The 22,449-nt window shown below is 36.9% G+C and overlaps 1 protein-coding gene across 2 annotated transcripts in view; it reads right to left on the reverse strand.

The window, feature by feature from the left end:
- Positions 1–1,523: 1,523 nt before the first annotated feature.
- enox1 (ecto-NOX disulfide-thiol exchanger 1) overlaps positions 1,524–22,449 on the reverse strand; it is a 143,609-nt gene continuing 122,683 nt past the window's right edge. For both annotated transcript variants that reach the window (XM_048193016.1, XM_048193015.1), the window contains 6 exons: positions 19,004–19,188; positions 15,683–15,790; positions 10,767–10,826; positions 7,529–7,628; positions 6,307–6,392; positions 1,524–2,317 (listed from right to left, as the gene is read on the reverse strand). In XM_048193016.1, the coding sequence (XP_048048973.1) occupies positions 2,186–2,317; positions 6,307–6,392; positions 7,529–7,628; positions 10,767–10,826; positions 15,683–15,790; positions 19,004–19,188 (671 nt within the window). In that variant the 3' untranslated portion in view covers positions 1,524–2,185. The remainder of the gene's footprint in view (positions 2,318–6,306; positions 6,393–7,528; positions 7,629–10,766; positions 10,827–15,682; positions 15,791–19,003; positions 19,189–22,449) is intronic.

The raw sequence follows: 22,449 nt of genomic DNA on the forward strand, positions 1-22,449 counted from the left end.
TGTCAGACACAACACTACCAGGCAGCTTTGACATATTCAAAGACGCTGCCGGGAACGGGGTTGGGCAAAATCCAGAATTTAAGAACTGGCTCCCCTTCAGTTCACGAGGGTGAATTTAAATTGGCCACACCCCAAAAGGTGTTAAAGGGGTGGTTGATTATGATTTCACTTTTTTAACTTTAGTTAGTGTGTAATGTTGCTGTTTCCGCATAAACAACGTCTGCAAAGTTACGACGCTCAAAGTTCAATGCAAAGGGAGATATTTTCTTTTACAGAAAACACTTTTTAAGAACTACACAGCAAAATCACCGGAGTTAAATGAGCTCTTCTTGGAGTAAATATGGTCCCTCTCTAAATAGTGTTAAAGTAACACTTAACCAGAGTTAAAGTTAATGAGATAATTAAGTGATGATTGAGCGTTAGTGATGAGCACCTGCTGTTAACAAGCAGAATCCCTGAAGAAAAGAGAAACACAAGAACTACAACTGACTTCAGCCACAGTCTTAGATGAAATCAACTGAAGATAAAAGACCTATCTCTCAAGATCTCAGTAGAGGAGGATTATCTTTTCTTCAGTGATTCTGCTTGTTAACAGCAGGTGTTCATCACTAATGCTCATTCATCACTTAATTTATCGCTTAATTATCTCATTATCTTTAACTCTGCTTCAGTGTTGCACTATTTAGAGAGGGACCATATGTACTCCGAGCAGAGGTGATTTAGCTGTGTACAACAAATGGCTGGTAGGGACTACATTGAGCTTCTTCCCAGGTTAGTGACATCACTAACCCTAAAATTTACATAAACCCTGCCCCCGAGAACATGTTGGGCTGCTTTAGAGAAGAGGAAGAGTTGTTGTAGTAGAGTGTTGTTACCATGCCATCATTTTACGCCTGACTGCATTAGAAACAAGGGTCATGCTGGATTTGCACAAAAGATTAACATGACGACACATGCTAGTTGATGAGTTGAATCAACTCCACAGCAACTACATAAATTTATCCACTAACCATTTAGAAACTTCCAGCTGCATTCTAATAGCTGTAACTTCTTCCTGAGTCTCTCCATCAGTGTCCGACTCCGGTTTCAACAATGTAAAGCTGAACAAATTACTGACAATCGTCATTTTGGCTGCGTGAGATTCTCCAGCTTTGTTGATGTTGAGCAACCTAAGCTTGTTAAAGCTCCGCCCTCTTCTGAAAAATTTCATTTTTATTTAAAGGGACACACACAAAAACGGTGTGTTTTTGCTCACACCCAAATAGGGGCAAATTTGACGAGCTATAATAAATGATTTGTGGGGTATTTTGAGCTGAAACTTCACAAACACATTCTGGGGACACCAGAGATTTATATTACATCTTGTAAAATGGGAATTATAGGTCTCCTTTAAACTGGTATGACATTTGTGGAATTTCAGTAGTTGAAAACAACGCAATTCTTAAATGTTCTGTTTTCAGTTCAGTACTATGGTAAATGGCACCCAAAGCTGGCTATTAAAAACTTTGATTTCTCCAAGTACTACTGCATTAGATTTTGGATAAAAAGTTTTTTAATTGTTTTTTTTTTTTATTATTATTATTATTTTTTTTTTTAAAAATCATAATTTACATAAGCAGACCATTAACAACAGTGCATCAAGACATGAAGAGCATGTTACGTACATCGGCTACACAACATGGATGGCCTGAAACACAGCAAACTGTCCAAAGAGCGTCAGCTGTGCAACTGTTGTCTATCAGCTCCAGCACTTTGGCCATGTATTAAATCATTTTTCAGAGCAGAAATCATCTTCACACACACACTCTGGCTTTGATGGGCGCAGAGGGCCGCAATCACACATCTGTGTCCCACATTCGACATTCCGTATTTTTAACCGAGAGGCGCGATATTCCTGGATATCTCCCAGCCTTCAGGGACGACACCACTGACAGATAAGTTACGCAATCGGCACAGAAGTCTGGAAGGAGTTTTTTCAAGTAAATACATCTGATGCTGTGCCACATGTAGAGTCTTACTTCCTCTCAAGAGTCTGCAAGAAAGAGCGACAGCCATCTGATCTGAGGCGGAATACAGGGGTGTAGAGCCTGTTGTTTGTCTATGAGGCTCTGGCACTTCTCGCTGAACCTGGATCAGTCCTCCAGAGGCCCAGCAGCCTCAGCGTCAGTGTATGTGGCTCTGCGAATCACGCCGACTTCAGAGCCTCAAACCCGCAGAACTTCCAGCGTTTCTCCAACGTTGCGCCAACGCCACTGAACTCTTGCTTGAACATGTTGGGCAGTCGGACCATTAATCTTTCAAGTTCACTGGCCGAGATCTGAAGAATGAGACATGAGCGAAGCAAAGTGACACTTAGATCCATGTTGAACATTTAGTGCATAAACTGACATAAAATTGCCTATTGTGTCCTCGCCTATGCTTGCTTAGAAATTAATCAAAGGCACTAATGTGTTTGTCAGTATATTTGTCATTTGCTTCCTGCAAACAGTTCTGTCGTACTGTACTGCTCATTTTTTAGACAGAGATTATATAAACATTTTTATTCAGTTTATAATACTGCTTGTTTTCACTACTATTAGTTTAAAGTTAAATGACTATTTAGATTGGGATATTTAGAATGTAAACTAATCAGCTGATTTCATATTAAAAACTCCATGAAATGGCTTGCTGAGTGCAGGTTTCTTTTCTTTCAATTTTGTTAATGGTCAATAGAATTTACTTTACAGACTGGCAAATTTATACTTGCCAGCTTATGCCATGAACAAAAGCAATAAAGACATTTTCAAAAACAAATTCCAGCCACTTCCATCACAACCAATTTACGGTAAGAAAAGTTTCCATAAATGTTGTTCTTTACATTTTTATCTGAAATCTGTTACTCGGTATGATTCACAAAACAACTTACCGCCTAAATATATTATACAATAGAATATTAACATATACAGTTCTGTTATAATAGTATATTATAATAGTAACTTTTTATTATTATTTTGGGACTTTTATTCATAAAGACAGTGAGAGTGCTGACAGGAAGGAATGGGAAGAGGAGTGGGATCAAAAAATGTCACAAACGGGATTCAAATTCAGGTTTGTCTGCACGTAAGTGCCACCATGCAAAATGTCAGAACACATTCAGTGCCCTCAAGACCACATCTGACACATGAAATCTGCATTATGCTGTAGACTGGTCCAGCTCCACCAGGCTACCCGGGTGCAAATAGCTGAATTCAAACAGTCCCTCTAATATTTCATGGGGTATTTAAGGGTCAAAGAGATAACGAACACATGGCTCATTTAACATATTGACTCAAATGAGATTGTTTCTAATCTTTTGTTAATTCTGCATGCACACTCATTGCCATAATGTGTGAATGAATTAAAATTATAGTTCACCCAAAAATGAAAACTGTCAGCATTTACACACCCTCAAGTTGTTTCAAACACACAAGACTTTGATTATTCATCGAAACACAAATTAAGATTTTTTTTTTTTTTTTTAATGAAACCTAAAGAGACACAATCATTTTACATGATGAACAGATTTAATTTAGGCTTTTATTTACATCTAAATAATGATGAAAACACATACATAGAGCACATCACATATGATAAATGGAAGCTCAACTGTGCTTGTTTGATGCATGAGAACCAATGAGGTTTGTTCTAGCGTGTGACACATACACGAGCTTCTGTGTTTACCGTATGTTATGCGCTCTATGCAGCCTGTGTGTGTTTATATGTGAATAAAGCCTAAATTAAATCTGTTCATCATATAAAGCGATTGTGTCTCTTATATCGCTTCACAATACTTGTGTTCAGTGCCTTAAATTAACATTTTTGTGAATTCTAACAATGTATAAACATGAACAAATGTGAGAGGCACTCGGGACAGTTGACAGGCCAGTGTTGCATCGTCACGAAAGTTTAAGCCTTGACAATTTAATTATTCAAGCACAAAAAGACGTGAAAGGGGACTCAGGGGCGCCGCTAAGGGGGGGAAGTTAGGATGATTCCAAGGGCCCACGCACTTTTGGGGCCCCCAGAGATCGGTTTTATTAGTAGTAACAGTCAGTGCTCGAAGTGGGCCGTTATGCAGTACCGGCACTTTTCAGATGTAACTGATACTCTGAGCGCCCACACACCGAAATGTAGAATCAGACTATTAATTAATTGTATACATCGCGCGTTTGGAGCTTTTATAAGCTGTATAAACTGAACGGATCAATTGTCTGTGCAATATGACTGTGACTGAAGCCCATTTGTTTAATTTTGCAGGAGTGGTGCGCGAATCACCATAAGCACGTTCACCAGCGCGCTCCAAATGTGTTAAGATTTGCACGGGCCGTTCCTATGCGACGCTGATGATAAAATGTGCAACCCATTTGGATTCAATTGAGGATATAAAACACTACGGAGAAAGTCGAACATGATCTAAAACAGCCACTAAAATGACTGATGAAAAGAGGGGAAAACATCATGCTGCAAGCTTTTTAAAGCTAACTTTTTTACCTTTATAAATAGTCCTTACGATGGTTAATTGACTTGTAGTGGTGTGTTTGAGGCGTGCACTAACACCCTCTGGCACGTCTACGCCGGAAAACAGCACTTGCAAGTTGAGCTGCATCGACCCGACACAATCTCGCCTCATGTTCGCGAGAGTGACAAAATGCTTTACGGTAATTCAAAAACAATGTATATACTATGACTTTATAAGACAATTTCCAAAATTACCCACCTCCATTGAGATTTCTTGTACTGTATTTGCAAAACTACTACGCTGGTGAGCGTTGTAGTTGTTGTAGTCCAGAGCTGCGCTTGGAGTATTTACGACAGTGTGATTCACTGAAGGAACCTGTAGGGGGAGCTTCGCAAATCTTACTGAGTTCCGCTTTAAACTTCTCATGATGACCACATTTACTAGAATTTATTTATTGTGGCTAGAATTATACTAGAATTTATTTATTTTGACTAGTTGTAGAATTTATAAAAGATATTAAGGGAATAGATTTTTCACTAAAGATTTATATTACAGCTGTGGCATGTTGTAGCTATAGTTTCTAACTGTGTTGCTATTTTTCATAACAACTGCTATAAAAAGAAAGAAAGAAAAAATGGTCTTATCTGTAATTATATCCTTATTGTAACAAATGCTATAGTTAACAATTACAAGAACTATGTTACTTTTAAGGCTGAGTATAAGTTAGAAAGAGCTTTAAAATATGGACCTTCTTGAATTTTTGACTAAACAACTGGTTTTGTTTAATAATGTATGAATATGAATATTTGCTTACTGTACTGTATTTTTCTATTACATTTACATTTGCATAATAAATCATCTGCTAGTGCTAGCTACATCCATTGGATCTCTCTGACTAAATAGTGATACCTAGTGGTCAAAAGCAATAGCAAACGTAATAGGTCATTATTAATAAATTGCAGACAAAGATTTTGGATAGCTAGGTTAACTTGTTTGTTTGGTGCGGAATGCGTGCGGTCCCAACCTCATATTCTTTCAAAGGGCCCAAAATTGCTAGCGGCGCCCCTTAGGGAACTCATTCCATTCAATCGAGCGCTGTGTGGAAAGTTTTGTGCGCACAAATCTGAAGCGTGTGCCCAGAAAGCCGCGTCTCAGACTGCGTGTGAATGCTAAACTGAGCTCTCTTTCACGTTGTCTTGCACTTGAGTGGACAAATTCACACAAAATTATTTAAAAACATAGCGAGTATCCTAATAAGCATAGTTGGTTATGTCTTAACTGGACATAAACAGTTGAGAAAGTAAATGCATGTGTATAGTAGATCCATGCATTCACTCTTAAAGTGACAGCAGCCTAATATTCCTGTTGCCATTTTTAATGTTAATCAAACAACACAAGACAAAGAAAAAATCACTCTGATCATTACTGTTTCAGGAAGCACGGATGGGAGGGGAGGAGGAGGCGGAGGGAGGGTCTAGCTAGCCTCTGTTTTGTTTGACAACACTAAGAACGTCAACAGGAAGTTACTCCACCCAGGATCGCTTAGAGAACCTTTAAGTAACTGGCCATTAGCAGGTATAGCAAAAAAAGTTAGTTTTAGGCCCTGCTTGTGTTACATCGCTCAATTCATTTGGATTTGTTTTACGACAACATTATAACCTTTATGGATCTTCCTTGTTTTGGTTACCTGGAATTTCAATGGAGGGAAAGAAACCTCTTAGGTTTCATTAAAAATATCTTCATTTGTGTTTCGAAGATTAACCAAAGTCATGGGTTTGCAATGGCATGAGGGTAACTGATGACAGTAACTAATTAACATGAATAATCACCTTTGTATCAAGTCTCTGGATGTAAGACCACAGATATTCAATGTTGGCTCCAAATGGGTGGACATGGAGGAAGGTTGAAATGATTCCTGTGTAGAGAGACAGACAACAGAACAGGCTTGTGAATGAACATATGTCATCTCTGACTTGTGGCAAGACAAGAGCCGCAGCCGCGTGGTCATAAATATACCGCCTGAAGCAGAAGCCCCATCCCACCCCCCACTTAAGCTGATTACTTCAGAGAGGTCCTGCAAAGGTAAAGCACTGATGCAGAGGCACAGGATATAGTGCCTTGCCTGAAGGGCCTGAGCCAATATTTATTTCCTTGATTTATATGCCGTAACGCCGGCAATTACGAATGAACCTCATTCAATTCCCTCTGCAAGACCTACTTTCATAGAGCTACGCTTGGGGAGGGAAGGGGAGTCTCAAGATGTCCGTTCCGATTTTATAAAATGCAGAACAGCCGAGCCGGCACCATACGTCTCTGTTCTGCTACAGTGCATCGTGCTTACCGAGATAAACATATCTGTTTTCAAATACTCGTATGAGAAATCTAGCCAAACAAACTCATTTGAATGGCCTAGCAGTGGAAGCGTATACAAAATTATGTTTACAGAGCTAGCTAATTCAATAACTGCATTAGACGTCCTCTTCAGAGCTAACAGTCTAGTACAGGAGCGCCTGGAGACTTAAACAATTTGTGTTCTTCAGTCCGTCCCATCACTTTGTTCTGCTCAAATGAGTTTGGCTTTTCTGCTGTTCTGGCTCAGGGCCTCAGAGCCTGGCTGACGTTCCCTACTCCATCAATGCAGTATATGTGTCCTCTTTGCGAGCAGCGGGTGTTGTGCAGCCATTAGATAGAGCGAAGGATGTGTGGTCTTCTCTGGGCTAGAGCCAATGAAGCGCCTGGCAAAAAGAAGAACAGCTCCCCTGAGCTCCTCTTAAGGATCATCATCCAAAAACATGACAGAGAGGCTGAGGTGTTGCCGCAGTGTCCGACCTCTCTTCCCTCACCTTTACTAGTCATTGTTATCGAAGCACTTCAAACATGGGCCGAACAGCCTTGCGCTCAACTGCTTGGCTGCTCCTGCACCTGCTCGCCCTCCTTTGCTTTTAAGCTAGGACTCAATTCTCCAAGCCCATCTGGTATTCAAGCCCCTCAGCACACGGCTCAAGATGTTTTATAGATCAAAACGGCATGAAGCGGAGTTGGAATAATTACCGAGCAAGAGAGCCTCTTTCTCTGATCTCAAAGGACCCCAAATGACCGCCTCGTTATTCTTCTCTCGATGGTGGTAGAGTGCAGCGGTGCCATTGACTCCCTGTACACATGCATACAAAGGAAAAAAAACACATCAGGATGCAGCGTAACCTCCACAAAGCAGATAAAAGAGTGATGGGATCATGCAAACTGTTGAGTTGGTCGGGTATTCCCGCTAATCTTTACTGAAAATGCACTGCATTCTGCTGCGTTCAGAGAAATCAATGCCTATTGACATAATAAGAGGCTCTTCTTCCAAGATACTGCCCAAGATGGCAGGCTATAAGTCACATAGAGGGTGAAGCTAAATTATAGCAAACGTCCTTGCTTGGTGCCTTTTTGGACACCCTCGGGGACAAACTCTAAATGGAGGCAGCGGTGCATATAGCATGTGTCCAAAGCCATCTATGACCTATGGAAAATTCCAGTTCAGTAACTTTTGAAAGAAAACTTCACAATATGTGCATGTATATCCTTAGAGAGAACACTGCTTTATTTCAGGAAAGTGCATCACTCCTGGGGGATTATAGAGCACTTCCATGCCTTTTTCAGTGCATGGTGGTTGCTGACCAGAGTCAGAAATTAACCAAGCAGAACTACAGTTTCTTTGTTATCAAACTAAATTTTTAAAATGTGGGTTCAGTTGGTTTTCACAAGTAAATATTACTAAATTTTTTATAAAAGTTCCCATCATTGGCCAGAATGTTTTTATTCCAGGGTTTATGTGCCTTTAAAGTGGTGTTAGAAATATCATAATCACAAGTTCACAGCACAAGTGACCGAGTGAAGACATATTTATGAGTGGATAACTCAGAATTCTAGATGACACACAAGTTATGACCTTGGAAGGGACATGTAGATTTGAAACAAGGTGGAAACACTGATGATATATATAACAAATATCATATATCTGTAATCTGTATATTGTGATCAGTGAGCAGAAAGCAAGTCTGTAGCGAATGGTGTAATGTTTATCACTCAAATTTACTTTAGAGTTTACTTCACATTTAGCCATGCACCAGGTATAAATACATGTTTTTGTTTATTAAATATTTTTTATGCATGTTTCGATGTGGAGCAGCTGTGCTGTCCCACACATTTCGCCTCCAAAGATCAGGAGGCGAAATGAGCTCATGGTCATTATCTGTTTTTATATAATATCTGTCTTTTTCTCATTGCTAGGAATCAATTGGGATATCGGTTGGTTCTTTGGTCTGCTCAGTCAGATTGCATTCTCATTATAAGCAGTCTTTTGACTGCTGACAAGATTCATTTTTGGTGTGAATGTGATTGCTTTGTTCATATACTGTATATTAACATGACTTGAACTAAGGGAGGAAGAAAACATACCAGGTTCTGAATCAAACTCTCTGAACGAATGTGGTCTGAAAATGCCCTTGAAGTAACAGAAATGCAGCTGAGTGTATCTAATATGAAGTGTTGTTTTAGGAAAAAGAAAAAAGTAATCTGAACTAACTGGATGTTAAGAAAAGACTCCAAAACTCCAATCAACTGACATAAAATAGAGCACTTTATTACCTAGGGGTTATATCAGCTACATTAGTATTTGATTTCATAGTTTTATAGATTTAATGGATAGGAATATTCAACAGATTTAACCCTCTGGTCTTCTTTGTTTAGGGTTCACACTTGGCTCCTTCGCGGTCTTGAAATGTAACCTTTTTGTATTTCAGGAAAACCAATGGAATATATTTTTGTTCAATAATATTTTTTGATTATTATTTGAAATTTTTAGGGTATTTTATGTTACTATGCAATATTTATATAATTTTTATTAGTTATTTTTCCCCATTGAAAATAATACACAATTTGTTTCTAATATATTTTTTTCAATTAAAACAGTATTCCATGTTAAAATAGAGACAAGGCATTTAAAATCCTTTTTTTTTTTGAAGGTAGATTAGACAAAAAAAAAAAAAAAAACTTATGTAATGCCATGGTGTAACCACTAGATTCCTATATAGTTCTATATAAAGTGGCTTATAAATTCTCTAGTGGTTTTTAGACATAAATATTTATTTTTATTAAGTTGTTGATTTGGATTTATGCTTAACCATTCTCAAAGACTACTTTTTGTCAAGGTTTAGATTTTTTTTTTTTTTTTTTTTTTAAATGTTGATTTGAAGTGTCAGTTTTTGCATGAATTTTACTGCAGTCAAACCTAAACACAGAGGACATTTTGTTACACATATCATCAAAATTCAATACAAATATAACAAAAATGAACAGATATGTTTTGTTACAGCTTAATAAATCTGGGTCTGATCTGATTTCAGCCTCTTATTTCAGTATTTTGGATCAATTTTACCATATTGTTACAGCCACACTGGTTCATTTGTGTATGTATAACAGTGTGATTTGTGTGTGTGTGTCTGTGAGTGTGTTTGAGTGGGTGTGTCTGTTTTGTACTCTTGATATTTTAGAGTGTAACCTCTTCCTGGCTGTTCGTTTTTTACTGCTTTGTGGCTGAATTATTGTTTTTATTTCACACTTTTGCAAAAATTTGTTCTGTGTTACAGTCAAGCTACTTCATATATATGTGTGTGTGGGGAGGGGGATGGGGGTATGTCTATTTTGCACTCTGAGTTTTCGTATTTTTTCGTATTTCCCATTCATCTCCTATGTCGGTCATTTTTGACCGCGAAGGAGCCAAATGTGACAATTTTTTTCGACCCTTTAACATATCCGAATCATGTCCATGATTTTTTTGTGTGTTCAAATAGCTAATGCGACAAAACTCACCTGATTTTTCTGTCAGTTTTGACCGAAGAGGACCAGAGGGTTAACAGTCACCATTGTGAATTACATCAACTGTGAATTTCTTTCGATTCAGTGTTTGACACTGTTTTTCTTTGCTTAGAAATAATGTACAAATCTGTGAAATTCAGTTCCTGAATGTAAATATTGCACCTTAATAAAAAGTTAATTTCTGACACTGCAGCTGACACTCTCGTCAGAACTGGTTCAGTTTGGGAGTATTTATACTATGCAGAAAAGCAGAGGGAGGCCATACACTCACTGAACATACAGATCAGTAGGCTAAAATTAACTCCTGCCAGAGAACTCATGGTGTGAAGAGTAATGAAGGGATGATGCAATTTTCACATGCCTCTTTTGAAGTGTGCAGACTAATCTCACTGGTGAACATAAGAGATGTGATGGACACAGAGTGACTTACCTTTTCATGCCCTTCAGAGTTGTGGTTCGTCAAGTCAACCGATTCCATGGCGTTCAACAGCTGTCAAGAAAGAACAGAAATACTCACTTCCAGACTCAATCCCTTTTTGCAATGCAGCTGTTAAGGAGCTTTGCAGACAGTAGCTATGTTTCCATCCAAAATTGCGAATTTAACTTGTGCGCAAAATTGGAATATCGCATAAAACATTTGCGAATAGAGCACAATTTCCATCTAGTGAGTCGAAAAGAACAAAATAGTCACTTTCTGATAAACTGCTGCTAAATATCACTAAGAAAAATGGAAGTTGCTGCAATAGGAGGAGCCACTTTCCCTGACAGCAACAAAGCGTCGGCCTACAGTACATCCGGCCCACATCTGATCCGCATGTTATCCACATGTACCAAATATGGGCCAGATCTGCGCCACACTATGATGCTGTCTGGGTTATATAATAATTTCCGTATAACCTATAATAAATTACTTCCGCAAAACAAACAAGACACTTCTGGAGGTAATTAAACCGAACCACTTGGACGACAGACTGAGGCATTTCAGAATGACCAAAACAGCATTTCAGATGCTGTGCAATGAGATCAGATCCAGTTACGCCGTCCCATCGTGCAAAGTCTCATGACTTTTTGGATGCGCATCGAGGAATTTATACATTACCATAGTAGTTTATGCATCTACTTATCTTCTCATTGAATAAAAAATTTCTCCGACTCAGTTGAGTGCATACATTTTTTTATGTGCATCTAGGCGTTTCCACCTAGTGTTTTTTTTTTTATGTGATAATCCAAAATGCGCATAAAAATAGGTGGACGGAAATATAGCCTAATGCGACGTCTGGGAAACCTCAGACTGGCCTTGAGTGTGCCAAGTTGATACTACATTTTTAATGGATGCTTGTGAGAAATTGGGTAATGAAACACATTTGTGATTCCATACATTACAGCCAGGGTGTCTCTAGAAGGTCACAGCAGTTTCTTATTTATGAAATATGGAAGCAAGCCCCCTCTGGGTCTAAAAATACTGTACACACGTCTCACATCTGCTCACGGGTTCGGTTAGGAGCGTTAATACAGTATGGGCTCCACAGGACCTCCACGACTATTGATGTTCCTATTATCTCAGTCAAATAACATTCATGCAAACCAATGTCTGCTGTTAGGAAAATAGAGTAAACAAGGCTGGTCATTATTCCCTGCGTCTGGGCAAACCACTATACTGGCACAACTGATAAGGTATCACGTTGTGCTGTTCAGCAACAGAGAGAACATATCATCTGTCCTCACTGACAACCGCTCTATAGACCTTAATCAAAGCAGACACCACATTTCAATTGACATGGATGAAGAATCTGTAGGTGAGAGACATGTTATATAGATATGGTCAAATGCCTTAAGGCCAAAAGTCATGTCTAACTTTCACAACTCTGTCTCTAATTTTTGTAAAGATCCGTTTTCTGTTGTTCCCGTCCAAAACCTATTGAGGCGTCCATGAGAGAATGTTAAGGCAACCCTTGTGATAAAGAAGTAGCTTAACTTTAGAGTGTTTTAGAATTAGATGTACACTTAACTATTAAATGTGCACTTAGTGTACTTCAATTCTTAAATGTATATTTGGAAAAACTGTGCTTGGAGATAATATATTAATGAAATAAGGCATTAAAACATCTACACTTTCATGACTGTTTCTTAACACAAAAAGTGCACTTTGTAATAACGTCAAATTTAACATTTTACTTTAAAGTACTTTTAAAATCATTGTTTTAATAATCTTTTGCTTTAAAGAAGTATATTTATGATGAGGCTAACATACTAAAGCATGTGTAAAGTGCTTGATTATAATTTTAACTGTTGTTATTCAATATTGCATTTAGAGTTAATATATTTTAAATGCATTAAATTGCAATTTCATTGCAAATGTTTAATTACAAAAAATATTTAAATATGTCTTGTAAGTTTAAATACAATAAAATAAAAGTAGTAAAAAGTAGATATATATATATATATATATATATATATATATTTTTTTTTTTTTTTTTTTTTTTTTGCCTTAAAGGATTAGTTCACTTTCAAAAGAAAATTACCCCAAGCTTTCGAAGAAAGTGTAAAACTCTTGCAGTTCAAAACGCTTACACTACGTTCTACGCCTTCCCTATTCAACTTTCGGAAAAAAACGTAACTATTCCATTTTTCCGTAATTTGAATATGGAAGGCGGTCAGGCGGAAGCTAGATATTTTACTTCATAACTTGTTAAATATGGATTTTTTTTTTTTTTTACACAAATGCATCGCTTCGCCTCAGAAGGAATTTAATAACCCCCTGGAGCCATGTGGAATATGTTTATGATGGATGGATATGGATGGAAGCACTTTCTTCAGCTCATACTCGTTGATCCCATTCACTGCCATTATAAAGCTCGGATGCATCAGGATATTTATTAATATTTCTCCAATTGTGTTCATCAGAAAGTAGAATGTCATATACACCTAGGATGGCTTGAGGGTGAGTAAAGATTTTCATTTGAAAGTGAACTAATCCTTTAAATGCATGTCAGTTCATTCAGCAGGATACTTTAACAATATTTCAAAGACAATAGAAGTAATTATGGAATTACATATAAAGATGTACTACTTAAATCCTACGTAAATGGGTCAAAAACATTCAGCTAACTGCATTTAATATACAGTAAATGTAAACTACAATACATCTTCAGTTAATTGCAATTGACACTCAAGAATGTTTTTAAGTAAAAAAAGACCACAATAATTAGTCTTTTTAAAAGTACTATAAAGTGTAAAGTTTACACTTTAAAAAGCTATAAAGAACTTTAAAGTTTTCTACAGTGTACTTCTTTTTCACAAGTGAACCTTGGTTACATTCGTGTAAAATTTCACATGGCGTCTAGGACCAACATTTGTGTGTGGCTGAATCTTTTTTGAGGCCACTGTGTATATTTTCTACACATGCAGGTGTTGGGTTGTATCTATATCATTTTCATAGACTGGACATATATGACAATGCGTGCCTAGTGTAGAAATGAAGAACAACCTGACTCTCCAGCGTAGCCTTGTTCCCCTTCGCCAGCCACAACAAAACATATTCATCTTGAGACGAAAAACTGCCCTGCTCTTTTTAGTGTGTTGCTGTTTACATGTCTCTGTTTTCAGGTGTGTGTGTGCACCCTGTGCTCCTGCTGCCATGTTGAGTTGTTTCTTGCTGCATGCACAGAGGGAGTGAGGACAGTAAGTGACCCCAGGCTGCAGAGCTTCCCGCTGTCACACATGAAGAGGCAGACACTGCCAAAATGCAGTATATCTGAAGCGAACAGTGCTCTTAATGGCTTACATAAGGCTTTGTGCCCCTCTACAAACTAACTCCCGGCCAGAGCTGGGAAGTAACTGAATGCTACACACTAAACTATATGACGGTAAAAAAACCAGTGACAGAATTATGTATTGCATGTGAAGTTTTACAGCCAAGTGAACTAATCAAATAAGCTTGCCTAAAATTTTCCCTATTTATTTCAAATGAAGCAGTGAGATATAGAAGCTTGTTTCCACCACAGAATAAAACATATAAACGGTAATTGTGACTTTTTATCTCACAATTCTGATAATTTTTCTATAAACTCGCAATTCAGATAAATTTGAAAAAAGAAAATTGAAAAGAAAAAAGTCAGAATTGTGATATATAACTTTGCAATTGGAAGAAAAAAGTCAGAATTCCAAGTTTATATCCTACAATTCTTACTTTTTTCTCAGAATTGTGAGATATAATCTCGCAATTCTGACTTTATAACTCGCAATCGCTAGTTTATATCCTGCAACTTAATATAAAGTGTATATCCCGCAATTGCTAGTTTATATCCTGCAAAGGGAAAAAAAGTCAGAATTGTAAAATATAAACTTGCAATTGCAAGAAAAAAATCTGAGTTATGAGATAAAAAGTTGCAATTACCTTTTTTTACGTTTATTCAGTGGCAGAAACAAGCTTCCGTAGTGAGAAGTCCAATTAAGTGAGTTTAGATGGTCAGTCAAAGGCAAAGTAAAAGTTCGAATGTGCGACAAGTCTTCTTTTTTGTAAAGCTATACTAAATAATATTGAAATACAATCTAAAACCATGCTATGCTAGCTGTTAATTTGAACTTAAATAGACACGATTAATTGATAATTAACACGATGCAACTGCTCAATTATGTTGAAATTAGTTGGAACAGCTTGATTTTTTTGAGTAATCATCTTAAAATAAATTGTTTATGCTACAAATGATTAAGTTCCTCTGACTCAGTGAAGTTTGTTGATTGAACATTATTTTTTAAGATTAGATTAGATTCAACTTTATTGTCATTGCACATGTGAGGTACAAGGCAACGAAATGCAGTTAGCATCTAACCAGAAGTGCAATAAGCAGTAAGTACAGAATATACAGTGTTCACAATATTTACAAATGTACAATAAATATATAAATAATTTTCTTATTAAAGACTGATGTAAATGTATTAAAGATTGATGTTTTGGAACCAAAATATTTGTTTTTAGACTGTATTTCTTACTATAAGTTTGTCTCAACAAACTTTCTGCTCAGTTATATATAGTTATTTATGGCTTTTTTCTCATTTTCTTGGTGGTATTTAGTGGAAATAAATGTGGTTTAATGATGCCACCATAATTGGAATCCTCATTGTTTTCTGCCATGTAACTGCCATATTCTGATTGAAAAATAATAAAGTCTTACAAAATAATAAGCTTGTAGTGTAGCTAAGGGGAAATTTAAATTGAGTAGCTACAGCTTCAAAGTCGCTCCCACAACATTGCTCCTCATAATCATTGTTTGGGCCGTCAAATAATACTATTATGTGTATGTAAATTCAGATTATTCAGAAAAATGGCCAAGAAGTCTGTCCAACCTTTTCCCGGAGGCTGAGGACCTCTCCCTCTAGGTAGCGCTGCTCATCTCTGGCCTGCTCCAGCTCCAGTTCTTTCCCTTTCAGCTCTTCCTGGAGCCGAAGCAGTTGCTGTGGAGACAAACAGCATCGTGAGCAACAGAAAGCAGATGGCTGGAACAATAAGCAGCGTGTGGGGCTGCATGGTGCCCTCATAAACAAACACCACATAAACATTATCGAACGGCATACAACGAAGATAATAAAGAGGGGTGCGGTGGGTCAGGGAGGTTGACTGAGTCAGATCTTTATGCCTGTTCAAAAGTTCATGTGGTCAGCTTTTTGTAGCATGTATTGAAAAAAAAAGAAAATTGAATTTTAAAATGTTAATGTTCCCTTGTACCTCTAGTCCAACAATGGCGACGTATCATATATACGATAAAGATATGCAGTACTAACCCACAAATAGTTTGGGCTTGGTAAGTTTTCAATTAAATAATGACAGTCCACTGCACTCTATATAAATCTGAATATCATCTTTCTCTTTCAACAAAAAGGATACACATTTCTTACATTAGTATTGATCTTGTACATAAAAGCTTTTAATGCAACTGTACAATGTAAAATGATAGTGAGCGAGAGAGACAGAGCGAGAACAAGAGCTCACCGGGGCCTGGTTTAATGGCTGCACTATGACAGCCTGCGTCATGAAGAACACTGTGTCCAATCATCATTTAAGCTGATTTGACAGCTAATTAATGGAGGTGTGAGTGTTTGTGTTCCAGATGGAGCGCTGACGTGCGAGCATGCTGAACACTCACGCATAACTGATGCTTTGAGTATGTTTGAATGTGTGAAATGTGTTTCACTATTTAGGAGGATCTTTAATGTCAGCTGTGACGATGTGATCTTTCACCAGCATCAACTGAGATTGAGTGGACTGTGTAAGATGCTAGTTTGCTGATTCTTCGGACACGGGACAAATGTGTCCGACAACTTTACCAGTGATTTTTAAGCCTATATGTATCTACTGTATCATGCAGACCGTCTGACATGTTTTCTTTTAAATTAGCATTTTTTTTTAACCAGGCTACTATGTTTAGGTTCGGTAATTTCACTTTAATAGCAATGAAAAGGTCAGTTATTGAAATGCCTTATTTTCAAAAATGTCACTATAGTCAATTAGTCAATTCATTGATATTGAACAAACTTGACTGTCTTTTTAAAGTCCATGTGTGCTTTTTTTTGCAAAAACTTCTAAGTCCACCTCTTTGGACAACAAAACATCTGTTTCTGTCAGGTTTACAGCAGCAAAAGGAACACTGTTGTGTTTACTTGCTACTCGCTTGCGAAATCCTGTCATTGCCACTGTAATGATGGACAAAACATGATAAAAACTTGCATAAGCACACACAGCAAAATCACAGCTAAAACAAATCTGCTCAGTTCATTTGGTCTCTCTCTAAATAGTGTTAAAATAACACTGAAGCAGAGTAAAAGTTAATGAGATAATTAAGCAATTAATTAAGTGATGATTAAGCATTAGTGATGAACACCTGCTGTTAACAAGCAGAATCACTGAAGAAAAGAGAGTGATTTGTTGTAAAGCACCGTCATTCATCTTGAAATCATATGATTTGATTCATGTCTTCCGTTTCGTTTCTTCTGTGGACTTAGAGGCTTTTGCTGACATATTCTCGTTTTTGACGGAGGTGGTGTTTAGCAACTTTTGCATCTGAACTCTTCATATATATATATATATATATATATATATATATATATATATATATATATATATATATATATACACTACCACTCAAAAGTTTGGGATCGGTAAGATTTTTAATGTTTTTAAAAGAATTTTGTCTGCTCACCAAGGCTTAATTTATTTAATTAAAAATACAGTAAAAACAGTAATATTGTGAAAAATTATTACAATTTAAAATAACTGTTTTCTATTTGAATATATTTTACAAAGTAATTTATTCTCGTGTTGGCAAAGCTGAATTTTCAGCATCATTAATCCAGTCTTCAGTGTCACATGATCCTTCAGAAATCATTCTAATATGTCAATTTGCTGCTCAAGAAACATTTGTTTACAATTGTACAAAATATTTGTGTACAAAGTTTTTTTTTCTTTGATGAATAGAAAGTTCAAAAGAACAGTGTTTATTTGAAATCTAATCTTTTGTAACATTATAAATGTCTTTACTGTCAATTTTGATTGATTTAATGCATCCTTGCTGAATAAAAGTATTCATTTCTTTAATTTCTTTTCAAAAAAATAAAAATAAAAAATCTTACTGACCCCAAACTTTTGAACAGTAGTGTAAAATGTTACAAAAGCTTTGTATTTTAGATAAATGCTGTTCTTTTGAACTTTCTATTCATTAAGGAATCCTGAAAAAAAACAGTTTTTAACATTGATAATAATAATAAATGTTTCTTGAGGAACTAATCATCATATTAGAATGATTTCTGAAGGATCATGTGACACTGAAGACTGGATTAACGATGCTGAAAATTCAGCTTTGCCAACACAAGAATAAATTACATTTTTAAATATTTTCAAATAGAAAACAGTTATTTTAAATTGTAATAATATTTCACAATATTACTGTTTTTACTGTATTTTTAATTAAGTAAATGCACCCTTGGTGAGCAGACGAAACTTCTTTTAAAAACCGTAAAAATCTTACCGATCCCAAACTTTTGAGCGGTAGTGTATATATATTTCTGACTGCTATTTTAATATGTTAAGCTTTACAGGGTTACATAACAGCATAAAGAAAAGGTTTAGAGCAGGATAATGGCTTGCCTGTTCTTTAGTGTGATCTAATTGGTCACTCCATGATTCATGAGTCTAATGACTGGACAATAATATCAAACATGCTAGTCGGCAGGAAGTTGAGTCGCTGAGGCTGTTAACACCCACCCGCTGCGAGACGCATTAGCATGTACCTCTGATTCACCCACTACTATAAAAACATATACTACTGTTCAAAAGTTTAGGGTCAGTACAATTTTTTTTTAAAGAAATTAATAGTTTTAATCAGCAAAGATGTAACATTTATGTTACAGAAAATTTATATTTTAAATAAATAGTTTTTCTTTCTATCAAAGATTTCAAAAATTGTAAATATATTTAACAATATATCTATTTTCACTGTATTTTTGATCAAATAAATGCAGCGCTGGTGAACATAAGTACGATTTTTTGAAAAAAATGTAAAAATCTTTTCGACCCCTAAACTTTTGAATGGCAGTATAGCTTATGATTGAAAATCAGCTGCAAGATGCCAGCCTGAGACTGAACCCTAAATCTGCTGCTGATGTGTGTATTACCTGCTGCATGTTCTGCATGGTCTGCTGCAGGAAGTGTAGCTGCTGTTCTTGCGTGTGGTCCTCCTCGGTACGGTACGCCTTGCCCTGCTCCTTCTTCAGCAGCTCTACCTCGTTCCTGTAGGCATCCAACTGCCAGCGCAGACTGTCATTTTCCTCTCGCAGAGCACATGTCTGCGCAGACAGCACTGCTCTCAGACAGGAAGGAAGAGAGACAGGAAGTGAGCTTGGAAGGAAGTTTTCAATTTACGGCTTCCCTAACCTGTTGCATGGATGGGGTGAATTCACACTTTTGTGCCTGCATTAGTAGACCATCTTGACTCAGCTGGTGAGACCTGGTTGAGCCGGTTAACTGTGTTCCATAACCTAGCTTAAACTAGTCGACCATCTTTACCACCTAAAAGTCGGCATGAAATGGATGTTGCGATAGTCTTTTCTTCCCTATTGTTTTGACGTATATCCAAATGAAACGGCTTCTCGAACAGGAAAAAAATGCAGGATGGGACTTGATTTTGTCTATCGGGAATTGATTGGATCGTTGTGGTTTGCTATTGGTCGATTTCATGTGAGTGACAGGTTGTCCCGCCCTCACGCCAGTAAACGTCATAAGAGAAGAAGAGATTTCGCTGTCAAAAAAAATTGTCAAAAAAAAAAAAAAATTGTCAATTTTGATTTCATGGTGAATAGGGTAAAGATACTTCAGGTTAATAAAAAAATAACTAGATATTATACTTCTAAAGCTGATTGATTACAATAGAAATTTGAAACTTTTTTTGTATTACACGATTTCTGAAAAGCTACGTTTAAATATGCAAATGAGTCGGATAAAATATGCACTAATTTACATACATTTCCAGAACAGAAATCTGTACATTGAATAAAGCCAGGTTCAGCATTCTTGTTTCATTTTGTTGACATATTAGAGTTTTTATGGAGGGGATTTTGGATATTACTCCATAAAAAAGAGAAAAGAAAAATGTTTTTATGAATAACATGTTGTATAAAATCTGGCAAATTACATATGAACAAACCACTCTGTAAAAACCTAGATATATAGAAACCTAGAAATATCGATATGAACAAAACGTTAATGTTTGGTGTAAGTGCTACTGAAATGGAGATTTCTGACTCATTTTGAGAAAACCGCCTCTAAAATATGTATTCTCTTTTAAATCTACAGATGCAAACAGATAAAATTGTTATAAACACTTGCAAGTGTATATTGGATGTGTTCTTTCCCACTAGTCTGAAACAACATGGAAAGCCAAATAGCCCAAATCTCCAAATTGTCCATGAAAAAAAAAAAAACTATGATTTTGCCTGTAGTGGTCTTCAACGACCTTTCTCTTCTAGCATGGGGCAACGTATGATCTGTTGCTTAATCTAGCATGCAGCATATAAGACAAGTTCTAACATCAATCCGTCTGGTTGAATCAGCATATACCTACATGGCAGTCACGGTGGCAGGCTTCAGAGGAAGTGTTATGATTCATAGCTGAAATTGATGGTGAAGTTTGCATAACAACTTGGTCACTGTGCTGAGTCTCTGCTGTGTCAACAGAGATTCTCAACTATTAGATATTCCTTCCTGCCACCGAAAATACTTCTTTTATTAAGCCAGAGCTAGTGTGCTGTGACAGGTCATGAAATATCGCTGAGCTCAGAATCCCCTGACACTTTCTGCTGCCGTTCTCTGCTGAAGCAATATCATTCATAATCAGATTTGCTGTGGGATACACGCAGGAAGGAGAGTGTAATCACTCATGTTGATATCTCAGCACAAATGCTGTTGTACTCAAGGTCATCTGAAGGATGTGATTGCTCTGCTTAAACAAACCTAATAAATATACAAGTGGTCATGGTGGAGCTGATTTGATTAGAGACAACAGGGTGATTGTGTATGACATTAAACCATGTTTTTTTTTTTCTTCATTAAATAAAAGAATGATTGCAGCAAACCAGATGTTTTCGTTTTCAAAGCATTAAAACACATGTACATCAGATGAGAGTGCAGCACTGATCCTATAGGACATTAACACTAATGTTAACAAATAGTTAAAGTGTATTGTAAAGTGTTATTATTTCTGTATATATACTCAAGTCGACTGCTCCACCAAGAAAAGTCCATCTCTGGAGAGTGAATGTAATGTAGCAGGATAGATATATATATATATATCTATATATACAATCTATCTATATATATATATACAAACCCGATTCCAAAAAAGTTGGGACACTGTACAAATTGTGAATAAAAAAGGAATGCAATAATTTACAAATCTCATAAACTTATATTTTATTCACAATAGAATATAGATAACATATCAAATGTTGAAAGTGAGACATTTTGAAATGTCATGCCAAATATTGGCTCATTTTGGATTTCATGAGAGCTACACATTCCAAAAAAGTTGGGACAGGTAGCAATAAGAGGCCGGAAAAGTTAAATGTACATATAAGGAACAGCTGGAGGAGCAATTTGCAACTTATTAGGTCAATTGGCAACATGATTGGGTATAAAAAGAGCCTCTCAGAGTGGCAGTGTCTCTCAGAAGTCAAGATGGGCAGAGGATCACCAATTCCCCCAATGCTGCGGCGAAAAATAGTGGAGCAATATCAGAAAGGAGTTTCTCAGAGAAAAATTGCAAAGAGTTTGAAGTTATCATCATCTACAGTGCATAATATCATCCAAAGATTCAGAGAATATGGAACAATCTCTGTGCGTAAGGGTCAAGGCCGGAAAACCATACTGGATGCTCGTGATCTTTGGGCCCTTAGATGGCACTGCATCACATACAGGAATGCTACTGTAATAAAAATCACAACATGGGCTCAGGAATACTTCCAGAAAACATTGTCGGTGACACAATCCACCTCTATAGGTCAAAAAGAAGCCGTATCTAAACATGATCCTGAAGCTCAGGCATTTTCTCTGGGCCAAGGCTCATTTAAAATGGAAAAGTGGAAAACTGTTCTGTGGTCAGACGAATCAAAATCAAAATCAAAATCAAAAGTTCTTTTTGGAAAACTGGGACACCATGTCATCCGGACTAAAGAGGACAAGGACAACCCAAGTTGTTATCAGTGCATGAGTGCGTGTGGCATGGGCAGCTTACACATCTGGAAAGGCACCATCAATGCTGAAAGGTATATCCAAGTTCTAGAACAACATACGCTCCCATCCAGACGTCGTCTCTTTCAGGGAAGACCTTGCATTTTCCAACATGACAATGCCAGACCACATACTGCATCAATTACAACATCATGGCTGCGTAGAAGAAGGATCCGGGTACTGAAATGGCCAGCCTGCTGTCCAGATCTTTCACCCATAGAAAACATTTGCCGCATCATAAAGAGGAAGATGCAACAAAGAAGACCTAAGACAGTTGAGCAACTAGAAGCCTGTATTAGACAAGAATGGGACAACATTCCTATTCCTAAACTTGAGC

The sequence above is a fragment of the Megalobrama amblycephala genome, linkage group LG6, assembly GCF_018812025.1.
Source record: "Megalobrama amblycephala isolate DHTTF-2021 linkage group LG6, ASM1881202v1, whole genome shotgun sequence".
Classification (NCBI taxonomy): domain Eukaryota; kingdom Metazoa; phylum Chordata; class Actinopteri; order Cypriniformes; family Xenocyprididae; genus Megalobrama; species Megalobrama amblycephala.